At 33.5% G+C, this 22,656-nt stretch overlaps 1 protein-coding gene across 2 annotated transcripts; it reads right to left on the bottom strand.

Annotated features, from left to right (window-relative positions):
• Positions 1-3,687: 3,687 nt before the first annotated feature.
• Positions 3,688-22,204, bottom strand: LOC25488058 (phospholipase D zeta 1). Of its 2 annotated transcripts, none has more exons than XM_013607716.3 (20): positions 21,770-22,204; positions 20,251-20,352; positions 19,987-20,102; positions 19,750-19,891; positions 18,008-18,175; positions 16,627-16,800; positions 15,665-15,907; positions 15,433-15,549; positions 14,153-14,292; positions 12,897-13,046; positions 11,533-11,689; positions 10,906-11,436; positions 10,406-10,516; positions 7,745-7,891; positions 7,469-7,666; positions 7,296-7,397; positions 5,599-5,730; positions 5,454-5,519; positions 4,411-4,472; positions 3,688-4,305 (listed from the first exon to the last, which is right to left on the bottom strand). In XM_013607716.3, the coding sequence occupies exons 1-20, from the start codon at positions 22,025-22,027 to the stop codon at positions 4,059-4,061; spliced, it is 3,363 nt and encodes a 1,120-aa protein (XP_013463170.1). In that variant the 5' UTR covers positions 22,028-22,204; the 3' UTR covers positions 3,688-4,058. The 2 variants fall into 2 exon arrangements, with proteins under 2 accessions (XP_013463170.1, XP_024631667.1); XM_024775899.2 differs by having other exon boundaries at positions 19,987-20,077; positions 21,770-21,786.
• Between the last annotated feature and the right edge of the window lie 452 nt (positions 22,205-22,656).

Here is a 22,656-nt window from a genome sequence, read left to right on the forward strand (position 1 = left end):
TTAACAAATATATACATTAGTATGGCAACTTGACAAGCAAGCAATGAACAATAAATAACTTGAGTGGATAAAATCAAATTGCGTTTTAGTTGTTGGCTTTAATTTAAACTAAATTATCTCCCATCTTAATTAGACAAGCTTTAATTGACTCAATCAGCTGAAAAATATTTAACTTTTTTTTTTTAGAGGAAAAAAATAAAAATAAAAAATATTTAACTTGTATAACATGCATTTCATAACCATATTATTAAACTCGTGTGTTTAATGAGTTTTGGTTGTGGGCGAATTGTTTGAGAGAGTCTAAATCATGAGCAAAACAATATTTTATCAGATTTTGTTTACATATCGGCTAAACTTTAAATTATTAGAATACCATTTTTTTGGTAATTAAGAGGGTTATGATAAAAATAAAAATAAAGGTTTTGCTAACTAGTGCCGTCATGGCAATGTGGTTAAGGAATCTATAAATAAAAATTTTGTTTTGAAAATATAAGATGTTACTTCTGATAAAGTAATGATTACACAATTTTTTTATAAAAACTTACTTGTTTTGGATGCTTAACCAATATCCTTAGGACACTAGTTGCCATTCTCCTAACAAAAAAGTCGGATCCATTGCAAAATATTGTTGAAGGAGAGAACATGTGACTTTGAAAAATCTACTATACTCTTAAACATCTTATATAATAACTTGTATTTTAATTGATTTCAAATAAAGGAAGAATGCTAATAGCTCAATTTATAACCTATAAAGTATTTATAGGAACACAAGACACAACATTGACATATAAATACCAATAAAATTTTAAAAAGTAGAAGTGATTGAAGATTAACACATGTGTCAATATTAAATATAATCAGTGTCCGACACTGACACATGTTTCCTACCACATACATCATAGATGCGAAGTGTTGAGATGCTACCTATATCTTGGCTAGTTGTTTAAGAAGGTATGAGTACGTCAAAGGTCAAACAAGTGGATAGCTTAGGATTAATTTATTATTCACAATGGAATTGGTTAACAAACAAACACAAAGTAATGGTCAGGGTTGCTTAGGGTGGAAACTAAAAACATGATTACATATAATATTACCAAGCTAAAAAATTGTTATATAGAAAACGACGGGTCAGATTCGTATTTAGAATAGTTCATACAGATTTTGACAACAATATTACCAACCTCATTTCATAATGGTGGGGCTGGAAGAATTTTTCTTTCTGAAAAGATAATAGAAGAATTTATTAATATATCATAAAACCATTTTGCACCGAATGAGAGTTGTTTATTATTGATAGATTGCTTCAAATCATATCTAGATAGATACTAATGAATCTTGATAATCATGTAGGGATAGAATGTAAAAGTACATGATAACAGAATTTATCGTGAAACTAATGTTGCTGCTTGTTATGAAATGTGGAGAGTAATTACGTGAATTTATTGAAAATTATAAATTTTTGTATTTATAGTTCTATATATATAATATTTTTTAATTTGTCTCGTAAGTACATTTGAGATGCTAATTAAAAGTGTAAGATATTTAATCGTTGAGTATTGATTCAAACTTATAATTTTAACTTCTTAACATTCAGTGAGTATGGGTTTCGCCGTTAAACTCTTTAAAATAAAAAATATATAAACTAACATTATTTCATTTTGATCTAATAAAGTGCAACTTTTTTTATAATACCAAAGTTTATCTAAAAGAGTTTTAACCCTAGTAGTTTTTAAGGTTAGAAAATTGAACATCTAAGTAAGCTAGAAGAGATGTCTGGTCTATAGATTAGGATCTTCTCAAATTAATATATATAATATAATGTGAAACATCTTTACCAATTACCATCCATTTTTTTAGCTGCATTTCATCAGTCTATCCATTACCATGGTTGCTGACTCTTCCTTGTTCCATGTGACACATGGTTGCTTCAGAATCCAACCAACCAGTCATATCTTTAATTCATTTTGCCATAAAAAAATAAAATCAAGTTAATCACAAATAAAATGTCATTTGTGAAACACAGATTTTCATAGATTTGCTCCTACCCTTAAATTTATAAGATAAAGTAAGATATGTATACAGCTTATGAATAATCTAGAATTAACATATCATTAAGTGTTTGAATATAGTGGTTGGGATATCTTAATTTACTCTCTAAAGCGATGGTTCATTTTAGAAGATTAAAGTGTCTCTTGTCTCAAATCTAGTATATTAGAATTTAGAATGAATGAGCATCATATCAAAGATATATCATGACATACAATTTACAAATGTTTAAATGACAGATGTCATCACTAAGTCATTCATAGACCTCTGATTCATTATATATAATTTTCTTTTGTTACTATTATACTTCTTTTTTACAAAAACAAACGATATTCTTTCATTCAAATTGATAAAGTACATCAATACAATACAAATCCAAATTCGCTAAAAACAAAAAGGATGAGTTTGTGAACAAACTCACAGCATCCATGTTAATACTATAAAACGGCAAAGTACCTATGCCTATAAATATGACTATATTCAATATGACTATATTCATGTCTCCGAAATATGCATGTCTCCGGATCTGCAACGTTGACGACGTCAAAGTAATTGTCATTGATTGGATCTGTACTTGTTCAAAGCTAATCTTTCAACCTGAATCAAATAAACATCGCACTAAGACGAAAAAGCAAAAACACACCGCACAAAGACGGAAAATCAAAACAAACAAAGTCGTTCGGAGATGACGAAATCACAAAAACAAACGAAAGAAAACAGAAAATATATGAAATCACTTATTCAATTAGGATAGAAGGAAAAACAATTCGGAGTGGTGATTTTTGGGTCAAAATGACCATAAATCATCCCTCGGAAAAGAAGAACAACAAGAAAGGAATGACAGCTAGGGTTTGAGAAGAAGAGAAGAGGAAGAAAGGTCAAATCACTATTTTTGTTAGTTTATTTTACTATTATACATAATATATGACACAATAGAACTTTCAAAATTATTAGAAATATTAAATTATGCAGAAATAGTAATTAAAAATGCTTGCATTTATGACTTAATTATAATATTCTCCGATATAATCATAAAAATCATTTAACAAAATTTTCATGAGTCATCCTCGCATCCCTATTGCGAATGTGAGTCCAATAGCTGACATTTCATTCGTTGAGAAAATCTTCAAATCAACTACATGACAACCAATGTAAGTAACGTCAAATCACTACCGAGTTCAATTCCTACCAAAAAGGAGAAGAGATAAATGGTACCACATTGACAAGTTTGATTAAATGGATAATCACTAGTTGACTAATTTATGTAAACTTAATGACAATTTTTCTTTTACTTCTATCCTAGCATTAGAAACATACTTCTATCCTAGCACTAGAAACAAAATGCATATGTATATATTTTTTTTTTTAACTCAGTATTTGGTGTATGGCCAGACTAATTCGAAGAGTCCAATAACATCGTCCATTTGCATTTTCCTAGCCTACCAAAATTGACATCGAGGTTAATCAAATGAGACCTTAAAAAGAGCACACTTCATGGTCTTAAGCCAACACCGCCAAACAAACTCAAGTGAATCCGTTTATGTTTCTTTTATTTAGGATTACCTGTACTTGATAGATATCTTTGCACACTCGCCTAAGATGGAGCAAGAAAAAATAAGAGCAGAACAAACGACAGAAACATAATTGAAAGTAATCGGCATATATTATTGATTTGATTTATTTTCCGTATGAAATGTGAACTGATGGATTTTGGATTTTTACAGTGAACCAGTTATAAATACATTCTTTACAAGAATAAGGATTTGGATCTCTCAAGCACTCACTTATCTCCGACCTGTCCTCTCTGTCTGTCTCTTAACTTCCCTCGTGCTCCAGCATCCTTTCTCTTCCTCCCAACTTCGTCCTTCTCTGCATATCATGATCCCCATGCCCCAATTTCCCAACTCATTTGCAGAATTGTAATAAAAAGAAACTCTGCAAGTAATAATTACAAATCCCTCCCGTATAAAAAAAATCAAGACGTATTGTGTACTGGACTATGGACATCATACTCAATGGAAAACTTGAGCGGCATAGTATTCGCCTTCATTAAAGGTAGGTCTTAGACTTTCTTGACTCATGAACTCCAAGGGAAAAGAAACAAGATGACCCTTTACTAATGCTAATCTCTCCATGGGAGGAGTGTTCTTGATATCTCCATTGTGATAGGATTCTAGTTTTTCTGGGGCTATTCCTAAATCAATGGTCGTGTGTCCAATTTTCTCTTTCCATAAAGCCATACATTGTCTGAAAGCAAGTCTGCAGAAACAAAAGGTTTACAATGTATGTTAGGACAAGACAACGGAAGAGACTCGCTCAGAGATTAAAAAAATAAAAAAAATAACAACAATTACACCAACATACCTGGTGTGTATCAGATCATTAGGTACACAGGAAAAGACATCCTGATAAATCGCTGTATTTGTCTGCAAAATGTATCCAAGGATAATAATCAGTATACTAGTTTGAAGTATTGTTTGTTGTTCAGTTATTCAGAAACAATAAGATCTACTAAGGTATTCAGTAATCTGAAAAATATTAAGCAAGAGAATTTATGTACACATGTTTGTTTGCTTGTTTATTTCACATTGCATAAAAAGAAAGGAAAGATGGCACTGGTATATCTGAATTGTTAACATGACTAAACCACATAAAACTTGCACGTTAGTGACAAAGGGGAGACAGAAGCAGAATGTGGTATCATTAGTAAAAATAGAATTGAGAGCGCTTGCCGAGAACTACAAGAACTACTGTGGCTGAAGATTATTCTAGATGATTTAAGAGTCACGTTAACAAGAACTTGGCTACCAATATAACTTATTTTCCTACACAGAATTGTAGGGAAAAAAATATGGAAATTGATAGGCATTTCCTTAAAGAACATTTAAATGAAGGCCTGGTGTGTATGTCCTACGTTCCAGAAGAACAACAATTAGCTTAATTCCAGCAAAAGGGTTGAAGTTTTCATGATCTTATATCCAAGCTGGGAATAAAAGAAAATTTGAAGTGGTTAAAGCCAAAAAAGAAAAACAGAAAAGAAACTTACAGACACACAGAATGAACAGGAAAATCTCCATGTTATAGGCTATAATCAACACTCGTTCTCAATCCTAAACTTAGTGGAAAGACAATGTGCAAATAAAATGGTAGAGGCCAGGCCACTAAAATGTCCTTGCTTGCTTGACACTTTAAAAGAATAATTAATTATTAATTAATTAATTTAAAAAAAAGAGTTTTATGCAAAGAATGGTCATTTAATAGTTGTTTTATAAAGAATATATAACTTAACACCGTGAAAAAAAGGGAACTTAGTACTATAAAGCTCCTGCCATACATGATCCAGGACTCGTTACAGATCTATTGCTAGTCAAATTAGTAACAAATATACACTTAATATTTATTATTACCTTTGCTATTGTCATCCAAATATCCTTGTATGTAGAATCAACAACAGGGTCCATTATTTGATTGACCTGAGTAAAATATATTAAAGTAATCATTACTAATCAGGCACATGAAACAACTACTCTCCAAAAAAGGAAAATCACTAACCTCTCCGGCCGGGAGACCCAAGTGTTCAGACCATAATGATAATCGGAGACTCGAAGAAAATTTCCCTGCCTTCCAAGGCTTTCCATCCATATAAGAATCAATCAACTCTTTGTCTTCTATAACTACACCAATCTGAAACCCATACGTGTGACAGTTAAAGGGACAGAAGGTCGCAACAGTTATGAATTGTATTCATATACAACTTAAAAAGCCCAATTAAATATTTCAAATGTGCAAACTATAATCAACAGCACATAGTATGAAAAAGCAAATTTTTTTGTTGTATGTAAATAATATAAAGATCAGTCAAAGGGTTCACAAACCATGACACAACTTTTAAGGTGAGAAAAAGGAAGTTGGCTGTAACGATTATTAGTCAGTTGAAATTATTCTTTCACTAGTTGCATGTTTTATATTAAGGTATCTCCTAAAAGTTTGTTAACATCACAAATACGTCAAACTGATACTCCCTCCATTACTAATTACTAGAAAAAACTCATAGTCCCACATTAAAAAGAGATAAGGCTTCAAAAGAATTGATAACGTGGCACCAATCCCCTTACAGGCCAGCTTCGTAAGGATGAGTTAGGCCCAATATGAAAACCTAATAGGGTATCAGAGCCTATCCATTTGGACCACCTACCAAATTATCCATGCACCAAGTCCAATAGCGATGGGCGTGAGAGGGTGTACTGGAAAAAACTCAAGTCCCACATTGAAAAGAGATAAGGCCAGAAAAGAGTTTATAAAGAGCGGCACTCTTCGCCTTACAAACTGATTATGTATGAATCGGTTATGCTGATTGGAACCCGAAATTTATAAACAGTATTTAAGTGAAGAGATAAAACAATCGAAAATAAAATGTATTTGATTGATTAAGAAAGTAAAATTGTAGAAGAAGGGAATGAATCTCAAACTACCTTAGAGCCAAGCTCCTCCGAGATGGAGCAAACTTTGTGCCTAACCATAATGGTTTCATCACTAATCTTGAATGATCACTACAATTCCATACCTCTCTATAAATACTACTAATGAATAACAAGCTCGCCAACTAAGCATCCTAGCCCACTCTTTATTTACCATATATCCTCACCACACTCTATATTTACATAATACCCTCTTTTTCTTTTATGACCCCTATTCGGGTCTCTATCATACGCCTATGTAAAAACCTAGTACTAATTGAGTGTCATTTAAGGTTTCTTCACAAATATTTAAGAAAACAGTAAATGACTTAATGACTGGAATAAGTTTACTGAATTGTCCTTATTATCTATTCGATTATTAAATATGGTTATAAATGCATAGTCAAATATAATGACTTGAGAGTGATGCACACACTATTTATTTGAGGGAAAATTTGAAGAGAGAAAAATTAATGTTGCATTGAAAAGATAAAATAACACTCAAATTTATTTTTTTATTTTTTTATTTGACACTCAAAATGAAACGGGTAATATGATGCGAGAAATTCAAAGTTATTAATGAACACAAGTACTTAAATTTGCAGAAAAGAGAGAAAGCTAACTAGATATCAATTGAGTTGCTTCTATGATATAAGAATTATCATTGATTGATAAAAAATTGTTAGAAGGGCGCATGAAATAAGAGACTGTGTGAGAGTGAATCAGTAATAAAACCTTAAAATCCGATCAAACTTTAACAGCATGTGAAAGGAAGAAGACTTGGAACTGTACCTCAGAGTCCCTGGAGCCAAGTAAGCTCCTATCATTAATATTAGCAGATCCAATCAAAGTTATACAATCATCAATAATCATGATTTTACTGTGAACGTACACCTGCAAAAATTTGTATGTCATTGAGCTGACCAGAGCTACTTAAGCAAAAGACCATAGATGTAAAAAAATACCTGGCTGGTTGCCACAGGACCACCATCAGAAAGTCTACCATAATTCCTCAGGCCATAAAAAGAGATGTAGTCATGTATTTTTGAACCAAGAAGGTCATTAAGATTATGTAAGATAGAATTCTGCCCTCTGCAAATGGTTCGATACTGCCAATGCATTATGGCTCTCACAGATGCTGCACCAGCATCATCAAGCCCTCCCTAGATAATAAAGAAGTGAGTCCAAAATTCATGCAAAAGCAATACTTTCTCTTTTTGAAAAAAGAAATTAATTAGAACCTGGAAGCCAGGCAGGAGCGGTATGACGACTATAACTCTGAAAGTTTTTTTGTCATTATGAGCTCGCATAATCCGCCGATATAAAGCTTGTGACACACGATTACGTATCATATCATCTCCAGCCAGACCTGATATAAAAAACTGGTTCTGGAACAAGTTTCCAAAGATAAAATGGAACAGTCAGAGAAAGTCAAGAACAGATTTAGGAAAAGATAAAAAATTAGATCCCTGTAAGCTTGAAGTTTTTTTTTTACATCAACTTGAAAATTAAGAAGCAAAAAAATTTAAAGGGGGCAGGGGCAGGGGCAGGGGCAGGGGCAGAATATATATTATTGCTTCATGAAGCCTGGTTCAACAATGTTCATGAAATGCAGCACACGATGTGTATTACAAGTTGTAGCAATATTTAAATCATTATTGAAAAACTAAGGCATTGCAGAGAAAAGATCCAAATATTGTCAAGTACGAGACTTTTCTCTTTTTAAATCTGAAACTGATGTGGTTTTTGACAACTTTCAATACAAGTTTAAAACAGTCAAATACAGAATTAAATACATAAATCCATATAAGAGCAATGCTAATTACAGTCGCTATTACAATCGCTCTTAGACACTTGCTACATTATTGGCCCACGTCATTGCTTTTACATAAAATTAAACCGGCAACCGGCTCCATTGTTTCAATACGTTTTAAAATAAAATAATAAAAAGATATGACAAATATTGACTTCATCTTCCACACATAACATTTTCTCAGGTGCCCAAAGTTACTTTTCTTCAAAACCTTCTTCTTCGTCAAGCTCATATACATGTCACTTGTTTTTTAACCTCTTAAATTGGTAACTGATTGAACAAGTCTAATAAATTTATCAGTTTTTTTTTTAATTATTATTATTCTCAAAATCATGTTGTACGCCAATCAAAAATCAACCTCAATTTGATCTATCCGATCATCATTGTTGTTGCAGACAGAAGAACTGTACAAGAAGATGCATAACAACATGAGAATGATTTCATCTTAAGTGATTCATTTTTTCAAATAACAAATTCCACAACGCATTTGTCAAAACAAAAATTCATCGACACATGCTTGCTCTCACATAATCATTTACTTTGAAATCTGGGTTTGATGAATGATGTATAATTATAAATTGTTGTTTTCTATAGAGTGGGAACAGTGCTTTGAAAAGGGCTTGCAAAAAATGGTGACGGTGACCGCCACCATCGTCCGACCAAAGGTGAGTAAATTGCACAATGGAACATTGGAAATCAAAAGCTTGTGGAGAAGGACTCAGATCTGGTCTCCAATCCTGTAAATAGTCCTTGTGGTAGTCTGAATTCTAGAGAGAAGTGAATTGTTTTTGAATGAGAGAAGTGATTTTTTTTTTTTGAGAGAGAGAAGTGATTCTCTGGAAACTATGGTTGATGAAAGTATGAGAACGTAAATGCCAAAATGAGAAGGAAGGAAGGTAGAAAGTATGAGGTAATGAAAAAAGAAAGATGGATGAGATTGAGGGAGGTGGGTCGGTTGCAGACATGAAGAATCTGAAGAAAATAAATAAATAAATAAATGTTTTAACAAGTAGAAGTGTAGAACCGGTCAGCAGGCAAGTTATAAAAAAATATAGGTAACGTGGCATGCTACAAGTGGGTGTGTTCAATCGCAAGTGTTAAAACGCATGCAGCTAGCATTGCTCATCCATATAATAGTAAACCGGTTATAACTTAAACTTGGTTTGGTTTGTTCAATAATAAAGAATTTTTCTGCAAATATAAGCAATTATGTATTTAGTCACATTTTTTATATTTTTGAAAATTCGGTATCCGATCCAAGGATCGACAAATCTGAGGGGCCCAATCCCACCGTCCACTTCTGGGGGGGTGGGGGCATTTAAAGCCAGAGCAAAGCACTGTATGGACTAGCCCACCGAAATCGGCACCGGGGGGATTCAAACCTGAGACCTTGGGAGGAGCATACTCCAAGGTCCCAAGCCAACACCACTAAGCCAACCCCAGTGGTTTTAGTCACACTTTTATTTAAAAGTTAAAAAAGTCAATTTTCCTTCTGAAAGGAAGTTGGAAAATTATAAACCCTCAAAACTCAGAAAGACGATTATAGCATAAAAAGATAACAGGCAAAGCCGAGTTAAGATTAAGAAAGATGAAACCCTTTCTGTAATTGTTTAGAACAAGCAGAAACTCACACGATATTCAAATTGTTTAGAACAATGGCATTTTAGTTTTGAAGGAAATACATATACAGTCATTGTCATTCAAGAAGAAATAATTACCCTGCTCTTTTGTTCTTATATTCTCAATCTAATTGCCAGCTTCCATACATGCTCTCTATTATTAATAATGATAAAATGCTAACTTGTGCCCTTAGGGAACATGTTAAGAAACCAAATGTAGAAATATAATCTTGAAAATTGTGTATTTAATATCTAAAGAGTTTAAAATTTTATCTTTTTCAATACAACATTTGTTCTTCATTTTCTTTTTTAGCTTCTTAACTTGTGCCCTTAGGGAACAAGTTAGCATGACCCTAATAGTTATAAACTTATAATAATAACAAGGAAAAACCACTTTTGGTATGACCATTTGCAACAACCATCAATCATCTAAAACTGTATCACATCAAAGGCAGAAGTTTATTCAATACCTCAATGTAGATGAAGTGTTCAGCTTTCTCAATAAGAGAACAATAAGCATTGTGGATGCTTTCTTCAGTTTGACTTGTTCCAGCCGACCACTGACTGACGCTCCTAATAACCTATCAATTAAAATCTATTTCAATGGCAGAAAATACAATGGCCAGTATAAGAAAATAAAATAACAAGATAAAAGAAAATAACAAAAGCAATTAGATAATAATGCCCCCTCTTAAAGTCAATCTTCCAACAATATATGAAATAACACTTCCTGCAAGATTTTGTCTTTATGTTGCAAAAAGAAATTATTAAAGGCAAGAACTTCAATAAAATATCTGATTTCTCTCAATAAATAGTTTCTAATGACAAAAATAGTATTTGTTGCACTTTAAAAAACCTCTTGGTGAGATGGGATATAAAAGGTATATCACACATAAAACAAATCCATAAGTAATAGACACATTTATATTAAGCAGGTCAGTGAAACACCAGCACTATGAAAACGACATACCTGACAACGGCACGAAGCACGAGGACCAATTTGTCCGGATTCATCAGCAAAACCTCCCTGATCAGCCCGCTCTTGTGTATCCCACCATTCAAGATCTGTATTTTGTGAATCGGCATGAGCCACTCTATCATGAGGCATTTTCTCGTGATACTGCTCAGAGTCAAGATCATCTACAAAGCCTTTCATTGGTGTATCCGGACCAACTGCTGCTACTTTGGTCCTTCGGAATGAGAAAGGAAGGCCACTGCTGATCCTTCTTGACTTGTCAGCATGATGTAGGAAGGAGCTTAGCCCATTTGGTTTCCGATCTGCTGTAGGAGAATCCAACCCACCCGGCTCTTGAGGTAAGAGTAGAGGAATATCTTGATCTTGGGAAGATGAGGAAAATGAATCTTCTCTCTTGAAGCCTCTATCATTGACAGTGTTCTTAGTTTCAATCGGTATCTCACTGCTTCCCAAGTAATGAGGAATAACCATATGATGTTGAGGCATAAGTAATGGTATTGTTTGTTCATACGGAGCTTTGTTCCTCTGATGTAAAAAATAAATAAATTATTTCATATCAGGAACATAGGAAAAGGATCAGAATGCCTTAAGACTTAAATGTAATGGTAGAATAAGTCTAACCTTGGCATAATTCCATCGTTGAACAAAGTGTCTAGCAATGTCACGACAAGGTGGTCCCCAAAGGGCACAATGAACATCATGCCAAGGCATACGAGGATATTTTTCACGTTCCAATTCATCTTTCATTGTATCTTCCCATGAATTTGGTTCAGATTCCCTATCAATTTTGAAAATGAAATGAATATATGAATTATGTTAAACAAGAGTTGGTCTATGACAATGTAATGATGAGTGACACCCTAATGAATACCAATTGCAAAGCCTGCAATAGTTTTCTTTAGAATATCTTTTTATTTTCAATAGAAAATCAAAAATGTTAATTAGTCGTTATGTTATTTTATAGGGTTCAAACCCTGGACCGCCTACTTAAAAGTTAAAACTCCTTTGATGTTCCTTATTAATCGTAGCATATTGCGAGTATACGGAAGAATCAATAATGAGAAATCTTAGAAATTCCTCTGAGACCGTTCTTATTTCTTCAGCCCTTGTCGGATTATAGAGTTAACCAATGTAAGCATTTTGTCCATTACAACTACAGAAATGGCTGGAGGAGCCACCTATAAGACTTGGGTAGTACCAAAATCATTTGTTCTCATCTGACTAGTGTAAAATGTGAGGATGTGGTCTAGCAGACCTCAGATTTCCGTTCAATAATGAACAGGGACAGTTGGGTAAGTGTTGCTAGGCAAATTTAGTTCTGCTCAGTCTGAGTTAGCATCATTTGTTGGCAGTGTGAGCATTCCAAGGGCAGGTCAGCCTTCCATCACTTTACAGCATCTGCATAGCTGTTTGTTGAATAAATTGGTAATCCCATAACCTTTTAATCTCATTCATCTCAGATATTTAAAACCAATATTTCTAATTCCAAAAATTTGGAGAAACATACTCAATCCCTAAAGCTAGCTCAAGGTTAGAATATTGCTAGATCCTTATGATGAACTGAAGTCTGACAAATTTTTTAACGCTACCTCGTATCTTCATACTTGATATATTGTAATTCCAGTTTGACAAATAGAAAGAAACTTGGTGCCAGTTGGGACTTGCTGGGAATTTTTTTTATTTTCAAGAAACCCTTTTATACAAGACAAGACCAGAAATAACAACTACATTCAAAAATAAATTTTTTCCAGGTTTTTGTTTTAGCTCCTTAGCATAAGCAACGATTCCTTTTCTTTAACAGCAGATACTTTGCTTCTAGCTAGTGTCACGTACAAAATGTATATTATTTCTCCAAACACTTCAAAATAGTAAAAGAAGTGCCTCTTTTCTAAAATTAAAATGAAGCTTTTAGCAGTTACACAACATGGTCAGATAGACTCTTACATAAAGCTTGTGTGATTTTATTTTCTATTCACAAAATTTACCTTGGGTTGTAATAGTCCTTTCCAGGCCAAATTTGCGGAGGGACATCTCCCACTTTATGCTCAGGCGAGTCGTATCGACCAAAGCATAAATCCAGTCCTCCAATGAAGCAAATATGATTATCAACAATGACAAGTTTTTCATGGTGTGACCTGTATATTCATAAGCACAAATAAGAAACCGCAAATGTGTTGCAAAATTGATACATACAGAAAATAGCACACGCCTAACTCTCACACACATACCAGCATACCCACAAAGGCACACACACATAACATACAAGTGCATGTAGGTGTGGGTGTATTGAAGTTATAAGATTTTAAACAAGGAAGGAAGGAAGGAAGCGAAAAGAGAATGACTTTGAATGGGGATTATGGTTTTTGATCATACAAGAGACTAAGCACTAATCCCAACTCATGCTAATACTGAAATCTTAATCCTAAATAAAGTGAAGGGTTAAATATGTTGTTAATTCATATAAAATCATGATCATTCAGGTTTAGTCCATGTAAAAATTATGTTGATTTTTAGTGCCTGTAAAATGCAACAATTGTATTCTCAGTCCCTGCAAAGGAACCAAAACAAGCAGTTTTTGTTAAATATAGAGAGGGAAAATAAACAAAAAATATTTTAGAGATTAAAGTTGGATGGTCATGATTTTACCAGGACTATAAAATATTTAATCTTAAAAGTAAATAAGGAAACGGACCATAAAATACAAAGACATATATAAGTTAATTTTAAGAGACAATCTATGATTTTCTAAATTACTCAATGATACAATTCAAATATTATGAGATATTTGTCCCGCACTCTAACAAATAACAATCCTCCTCAATCAAGCTAAAGCTTGCTAAGCTTTGAGCTTGTTACAAATAAACACTTGGAAAGAAAGTTATACTATGGGCTCCACGAAACATGTAAAGTGTTGGTTTGAATGTTGCATAACCAAGAAAGAAGAAACTTGATTCTTTGACGATACAAAATAAAAAACCTTATTTATAGTAATACAAGACTCCTCATAATTAGATAAGGAAATTAGTCATACTAATTACAAAACTCCTAATCCTAATTTAATAAGAAAACAAATCATGAAATATAAAAGAAGTATGGTAACAAATCTTAAGAGATAACGCGCAAGATATTTAAAATTACTCCAAGACACAACCTAAATATTATGAGATATTTTTCATATTCTAATAACACATGCACGCATTCATAAAACCAAAGACAAATAAAGTTTTGGGTGATTTCATACCACAGGTAAACACCAGTAGAAAAGTGGTCAGGATAGCGTAATACCCTCACATTCTCATGAATGCTGAGAAGCTTTTTCTTGCTATAAACACTGTTGATTTTCAAAGCAAGAGCCACCTCTTTGTAGAGAAGAATGTAAATCTGTAAAGAAAAAAAAAAGAGCATTCATATAACTTGTCACTTCACTGGAAATAAAGCAATTCCAAGTGGAATACAAGGAACTTAGTACCTTCATAACAAATTGATCTTTAGGTGGACTGGACTGGTGAAGTATTAAGTAATTAAACAATTCAATTTATTTACCTTTATATAGTTCTATGTATACCGTCAACCAGTGGTAATCATAACTCAACAAACAAATAAAATATTGAAGAGCCACCGATTCTACAAAGAGAGGGGAGTTCAATAACAGAAATTTTTTAAACCATGTAATGTAAGCTGGAAATCCGCATTATACAATTCAAAGATTCCAACAAACTGGCATTCCTCCCAAAGAACCTAAACTCATGAATAATGACAAGCATTTGGCACACAACATAAACATGAATACTGTGACACAGCTTAATTTAAAGCACCATGTCAGGATATTAAGCATCACGCATTGTTCGAAAAGCTTCAATATATACATATCTTACACAGCCCTCAACCCCTTTTTTTTAAGTGTCCCTGTGTCATAGCCATAACAATGACTCAAATATTTTTGCCAGGAGAAAAATTGTGGTACTAAGGTGTGCAGCAGAAAAATAAAGAGACGAAAAATAGACAAAAATTTAACTTGGTTATACCTACATCAAACTATAGGCCAATGTACAATAAATTAATACAAATTCCCCACAATCAATGAATACATACTACAAAGGGAGATACTCATGTTCAAATCCTCTAGCCATACACACAAAAACAGACATATCTATAGGACCATATTGACTTAGTCTTTCAACCACGCCATTGGAGTCATGTCAGACCATATCTTGAATCAAAACCCAAAATCAGATAGAAGACACTTTGTAACAGAAAATGAATTTAGGAACAATAGAAGGGAAAAAGTAGTCATTATTATCTGAGGAATATAAAATAGGCCATTATCACAGCAAAAAACACAGAAAACTAAGAAAACTGAAAACCAAGAGTAACATTATACTAAACTTATTTGGGATGGCCATAATTATCTCTCCACAATATAAATTTTCAACAAGTAGATGATAAAGGTAATTCAGTAAACTGGTGTCTTGGATAAAATTGACAAGACACGTTGTAGGAAGAGTTCAAATTAAAAGTTACCTGAACCCCTTCCTTAGCTTTTGCTTCCAACAGATTATCAAGTCTTGATGAAGCATGAGTCTGGAAAGGTCGCCGTAGATAGAGTTCTGGGCACAACCACCACCCACAGATAAATATCTGCATGATTTGGACCATTAACAAAACAATTTGAAAACAATCATTATTGTCAATTTTGACAAAAATAAACTATCATGAAAGTGGTCTTGACTGTTATGGCACTGAAAAAACAAACCTCAGATTTGGCATCCTCAATTGAAGAAGCCATGACCTCAAATGCTGCTTGCCCATCTACAAACCACTGGGCTTGACTGTCATCTTCAACTAAGCCTCTTGGAGGAGCAAAAGAACCATAGCGATGAGGATGACACCAGCCTTCAGGAGGTCTTACTCCAACATCATTAATTGCAGTGACCCAATCTTTCACTTTATTACTACTTTTAGCTCTAATTCTAATACTTCGGATTCCGCAAGTCACCTAAAGTATTCAATTAAGTGTTAACAAAGTATATTTCTCTGTAATCATCACCATATATCAGATAACATCCGCAAGTAAGCTAATACTCCCTTCGTTCCTTTTTAAGTGTCTCTTTTGGAGAACATTTTTGTTCCAATTTAACTGTCACTTTCAAAGTTCAATACAACATTAAATGTTGTTTTATCAATATTACCCTTAGTTATTTATTGCGGAGAGAGAAATATATGACATGAAATATTAAATGAATAAGGCTATTATAGTAAAAGTAGTAAATTATTGTATCAAAAGTAGTAACATTTAATGATTGTCTTGGTTTGTGTAAAATGTCAAAAGTGACAATTAAAAAGGAACGGAAGTAGTAACTAGAAAAAATATTAGAACAACACTTGATTTGGTCCTTGAAAAAATTTTGGAACAGCAATTGTCTTCAAATGATTATTTGATCCACTTTGTCCTCAAAATGGTAGTTCTTCATATTAAAAGTCCCAAAATTACAGTTTTCTGGGATCAAAATGATACTGCTCACCACCAAGTTTATCACTTGAGGACCAGTTTGGCATCAATAATCTCCCAAAAATTGTTGCACATTGAAACAGGGGATCAAACCAAAATGATGTTCTGAAAATATTTCAAGGATTTCGATATGGTAGACACACAATAACATTTGGTACTAAACCCTTTTAAGCACAAGCTCAAGACTACGAAGAAACAATAAATACCTTAAACGAATGGCGTAAAGGATTTCGTTCCTTCATTTCAACTGCTAACGATAAACGGCCATTCCCATTGGCATCTAAGGCGGGCAGTACATCAAAAACAATAATGTCTAAAGGCTGCGTAGCAAAAGGATGTGCCAGCAATGCCAAGAATCCAGGTTTCAGTACGGCCCACACCTGTACACAAACAGGAAAGTGATAACCCTGAAGTTAAACCGAAATAATAAAAGCTACTTAACCAGAATTAAAATGATACCGCTAAATTTCCAGGACATAATACCAGATCGTCTGGAGAAATTCAAAGTCAGGTAAATACTTAAAATGTCAATGAGGGTTGGTTTCAGTTGGTAAGGGATCAAGTATTTCACTTGCAATGCCTAGATTTAGTTTCTTCCGCCAATAATGCCCCCATTAGTAGGCAGTATGTATCACTTTTGAAGTTTGTAGCATATATTGCCCTAAATTCTGTATATCGATCCAACATAAATAATCTATATTACTGCACAGGTCGAACTTCCCTATCTATCTCAATTTACACTATCCCCAAATACCAAGTAGTGTATTTATTTATTTTTTATAAGCCGAGTAGTGTATTTTAAAAATTATTGAATTTGTAAAAAAGTCAGAAATATGTCTGTTTAACTTCGTAAAATGGGCCACTTCCAAAATCACATCTCTTATATTTGAGAAACTTAAAAAATATGTTATCATGGTAAAAATTGTCATTCAATTTTACAAGTGTGGGAAGGGAGTCGAACCAAGTAAGGCGAGATTCTTCCATTCTTTTTACAATAGTAGCATTCTTTCTCTAATAATTGTATTCCTAATCTAATCTTGTGTGACCACTAATCCCTACACACCGAAATTACTTTCTTGTTGGCAATTCATCACAAACATCCAATCCCATACAACAATACTAGTCTTATAGCTGAGCGGTCAAATTTAAATTTAAGCTTGAGTGTACTTTTCAATCAAATGAGAACGGAAACTTCCTTGTATTTCATCCACCTTATTCAGATCATATGGTTGACATCTATTATTATCTCTCCGTCATTTTGTACGATCGACCCAAGATATGTAAAATATGAGACTTACGGTATTGTATGCTCTCCAAATTTTTATTTCTAAGTTATGTATTACGTGTCTCTTGTTAAACTTGCATTTGATGCACTATGTTTGGTAGTATTTGGTGATGCTTTACAAGCTTCCACGAGTGATTTCTCACACCACGCAGATGAAATATATATATATATATATATATATTGCATCTGACTTCCTAAGCAGTGCATAATTGCTGCACATACAAATATTTAGCTTTTTCATGTATCAAGAGAAATCATGATAAATGAAGCATGGTAACCAACCTCAATAGAATATTTATTACCTTTTGCCAATTGTCATTACAAAAGTTAAAGCAGTTGGAACAACACTTTCTGGAGTCATCATCCTTTATAATTTTAGCCAGATGCTTCACCATCACAGATTCTTCCTTCAGCTTAGGGCCATATTCAGGTGAAAAAGATAACATTGACACCTCCAAAAACTTGCAAACCTGCATACAATTGCTTATTGTAAACAAATTGTCTAGGGGTCATGATTAAACAAAAATTCAACAAACATCCAAAAAACAGCTAATAACAGAATGTAAATAGTCATGGACTTCAACTGGAAATATGTACAAATTCCAAGGTCAATGTCATATAACGTATTACATTTACTTGCATATAGTAGCTAAAAGAAGTGTCAATAATTCACTAAATTTCAAGCCTAACGGGGCACTGGGAAGCCAAGTCCACGAGACTACAAGTCCAACCATTGTGGTGTCTGAGATGGATCAATCATAAGCAACCATCGCCCTGTGCGTGGAAAGGTCATTTTCATGACCAGAACCATGGTGGTCTTATGTGAAAGTTAAAACAGATTCATGAAGTTGGCTGTCTCTACAAAATCCCATAATCAGAAGCATGGACTTCAAGTGCAAGGGTACATTGTCGAGGCAAATTTATATGATTTACAATTTAACTGGGGGTAAATGGATTTTGGCCATGGAAAAGCCATCTTATGGCGGGTAAAAAGTGCACATCCAACCATCCCCACCACACAATAGTGGGATCCTCAGGAATCTGGCTGCCTTTATAATGAAACTAATATCCAAAATTAAGTTATACTGGTGCCAGCAAAACACATGGCTCTACTTTCCTTTTAAAAAAAATTCCTTTATCAAGGCTAAATGTCAACCAATGTGTATGCTTTGCATGAAAAATGGTTTGTACAGCTAGTATATTCATTAGTTAGACCAACATTTGCAAACCTTGACATCAAGGAACCAATGCATACAATACAATTTGTCATCACCAACGGTATAATCAACACCAGATTGATGCAAATTGCATTCATTACATTGTTAAATTAACAAAATATTGAATTGTCCTTGCTTAATATCAAACCATATAATTTAATGTACAACTGAAATGTCTGACATAATTGAACCCGTGTTCAAAACCCAGCATGGATCGGACGGCTTGACTGACCTAACCATAAACTAGCCATATGACCGATCTGAAACACTAACAAGAACAAAAATGCACGACACTAGGTGAAAAGTGGTTTGACTCCGACTAATTTTGTGTAAAATTCAGCGAGTCATCCTTTTATCATTTGCATCTTTTCTTTATTTTTTTGAATAGGTTTGCATCATCATGGAGGTAAAGTGATAAAAACATCTATGAAATTATAAAACTTTGTTAATGATCATTCATTTTATTAAGTTACCAACTCTCTTAAAAGGGCTGATTGTTCATTATTAAAAAAAAAAAGGCTAATTGTTGTTATAAATGATATTCTAGGTTAGAACCATGAAGCTAAAAAATTGTGAATGTATATTAAAGTATGATCTAAATTTTCCGCAAACGAATTATATAGGTTATAAATTATTTTGAAATTATTTAATATACCAATTTAACTAGTGACTCTCTAGCCCAATTAGTGACCAATGTCTTGATCTAGTCAATAACGAAAAAATTAACATTGGTTAAACCATGGTAGTGAATCAAAAATTGTATAAAAAGAATATACCTATCTAAGATAATAGATATCTATTTTCAAAAACTCATGCAGAAAGCATACCTCAGGAGAGTTAACAATACTAATATTTCCCAAAAAGTGATTCAGATACCCTTGCATTGCAGTTTTTGCCCTGTCTGCAATAGAATGTTGTCTTCCTAAAGCTGGCCGTATAATTGGCAGAGCAGCACTAGATGGAACATCTCTGTAGCAAAATCCAACTTATAAGAAATTATGACCACAGATTAACACATTTTAATTGCAAGAGAGCGCAAATAAAATTTTCATATTGGATATCACCTGTTTCTAACACTTTCATCAGTTTGTAAAGGAACTGTATCATCGTCACCTTCATCCTCAACTTGCTCCATAGTAGTGTGTTCTCCAATTCCTAGATTTTGAAGCCATTCTTTAACCTTTAATATAAGGTTTCAGTGAACATTATATTAAAATCCAAACTTTGCTACATATGCATGATATCATCAAATAATACAAAAAAATATGTACAAAAACCATTTAAATATAAGTGATCATATGAAAATCAGTATAAACAACATTGCCTACCTGCTCTTGCTTCTCGTGAATTTCCTCAATAAAGGCACGCTTTTTTAATGCAAAATGCAAAATAAATACTTGATGAGCTTTCTTCACTAGCTCCCACTTGAACTGGAAATAAAACAGGAGATGTGAGTATACTCCAGTATGAAGGAAAACAGGATGAAATGGACAATGACAATGCATGTATAAAAATATTGTTCCGCTCCAGTTATATGTTGTTTGTCTTCCATAATAAAAATTTCTACACGTACTTCAAGTCTAAAGACTCTAACCAACTACAGAGCAAATTGTGAATTCCCGACAAACATGTGTAAAAGCAGAGATTCTTATTTGAGGAATGTAAAATTAAATTGAGTGCATGTTTGGATGGAGGGTTCAGAGGAAAAAACGAGAGGGTCAAATTTTCATATTTTATTGTATTAGGAGATTTATATAATATTTATAAAAATAAACAAAGGATTTAAATATTAGACTTGAAGATAATCCACCATCTGTTTTTTTTGGAAACTAGGTATCCAGCCCAAGGACCGATTAATCCAGGGGACCAATCCCACCGTCTACTAGTGGGTGGTCCAATTGAAGCCAGTGCTTTGCTCTATATGGACTGGCTCAACACAAGAATTGTTAGCACCGGGAGGATTCGAACCAGAGACCTAGAGAGGACCACAGTCCAAGGTCCCATGCCCACACCACCAGGCCAACCCCTGGGGGTTAGATAATCTACCATCATACTCCTTTCATTCTATAAATTTCTTAAATTAGAGAATATTTACTAGAAACAACGGACGCTTTCCCTCCAAAACCCTCTCAAACAAAGAAGACCAAAGCTGAAACTAAGGGTCTGTTTGGGAGGGATTTTTGGAGGGGAAGGTTTTGGACAGCTATGTTTATATTGTAAAATACATTTGAGATTTTAAAAAATTGAAAGAATACCCTGAAATATTATCATATATCATTTCAACATTTCAATCACATTTCGTTCATTTTTAGTAACATTTTACAACTTGCTTAATTTAGAAAAGAAAAACAATCCTCTCATTCCTTTCAAAATCCCCCTCCCAAACACACCCTAAGTAAAGTAGCAGCCCTTTGGAAAACACAAATAATCATGTAAATTTACCTAATAGACACATGCATAATTGCATAAAGCCATAAACATATATACACATGAATACTACTATGAACTATGTAGCACCGACACTTCTAATCAAATGCATATTCAGCATCTAACACATATCAGTGTTTGGTGTCGAACACACCAAACAGTGACATGGCACAGATAGATGGCAGGGTAGATGTTATTATATTCAATTACTTTAATTTTCTAATATTAATACCGATGTCTTGTCTAAGCATCGGTGTTTGTATCAATCACTTCCATTAACTAATTTTCAAATATACAATTCAATTCCCTATGATTCCCCTGCTTATGATTGACGCAATTCACTTCAAACCTTTCAATCATATCATCAAATTTGAACAATTCAACAAAATGACGAAGATTAAAAAAAATCGATTCTCTTACCTGTTTATACTGAACCTGAATCGTATAAGAAAGTTGCATAGGGCTAATATCACTAGCATCAGGACGAGAAACGGAAACGATTGTAGCTTTTGGCAATTCATCGAAAATCCGACAAACCTCGCCACCGGAGTGACGAAAAGACGGAAGTGACATAATCTCTGACGCCGTGGGAGGAGGAGCAGGAGACGATGGCGGAGACGATCTCATTTGAACGTAGCGGGGACCGCCGGTGGACATTAACTTCTCCGTCGTCATCATCGGAGTTGAAATCGACGGTTAGGAGGTAAAACGATGTCGTTTGATGGATTTGGATCCGAAATCAGAGAGAGATAAAGAGAAGGATACAGAGGAATAGCGCTAGTTTTCGTAAGAATAGGAAAATAAGTTAAAAAAGTTGAACTGTGATTGTTTATGAACAACGTCAAACTAGTTCGCAAGTTTGATTTCTTCACTAGCCTCCTCACCTTTTTTTTTATTTAATTAATCCATTTATTTTTATATTTATGTTTATTAACAAAAACATATGATTTTTTTTTTTTTTGTTGCAAATAAAATATATGTTAAGTTGGTATAAAATTATTTTACCAATGCATCTACTAAAAAGTAAGGGGACACTCATGTGTGTGATTGTAAATTTGTTCAATGATTAGATGATCTCAAAGGTAAGGGATAAACAAAAACTAAAATACAACGCAATTTTTTCTCTCAATTACAAAATGTTTAAAATACTAAAATATTTGTGTACTAAATATTGTATATAACAAAAAGTTGTTTAATATCATAAAAATTTGTCATGTATTGTTCTGCACGAGGGTGTGTTGTTATGTTCAGTACTTACTTTTTAGCCGATGATACTCACCTTTAATATTTTAAAAAATAGATGAGTT

Source organism: Medicago truncatula, chromosome 2 (assembly GCF_003473485.1).
Source record: "Medicago truncatula cultivar Jemalong A17 chromosome 2, MtrunA17r5.0-ANR, whole genome shotgun sequence".
NCBI lineage: Eukaryota > Viridiplantae > Streptophyta > Magnoliopsida > Fabales > Fabaceae > Medicago > Medicago truncatula.

Coding starts and splice junctions, on each gene's coding strand:
- LOC25488058 (XM_013607716.3), bottom strand. CDS start 22,027: ATGATGACGACGGAGAAGTTAATGTCCACCGGCGGTCCCCGCTACGTT. Junction 18,176..19,749: donor GTATTGTTAACTCTCCTGAG/GTATGCTTTCTG, acceptor AATTGTATGCAG/GTTTGCAAGTTTTTGGAGGT. Junction 5,731..7,295: donor TTGGCTCCAGGGACTCTGAG/GTACAGTTCCAA, acceptor TATGGGTTTCAG/ATTGGTGTAGTTATAGAAGA.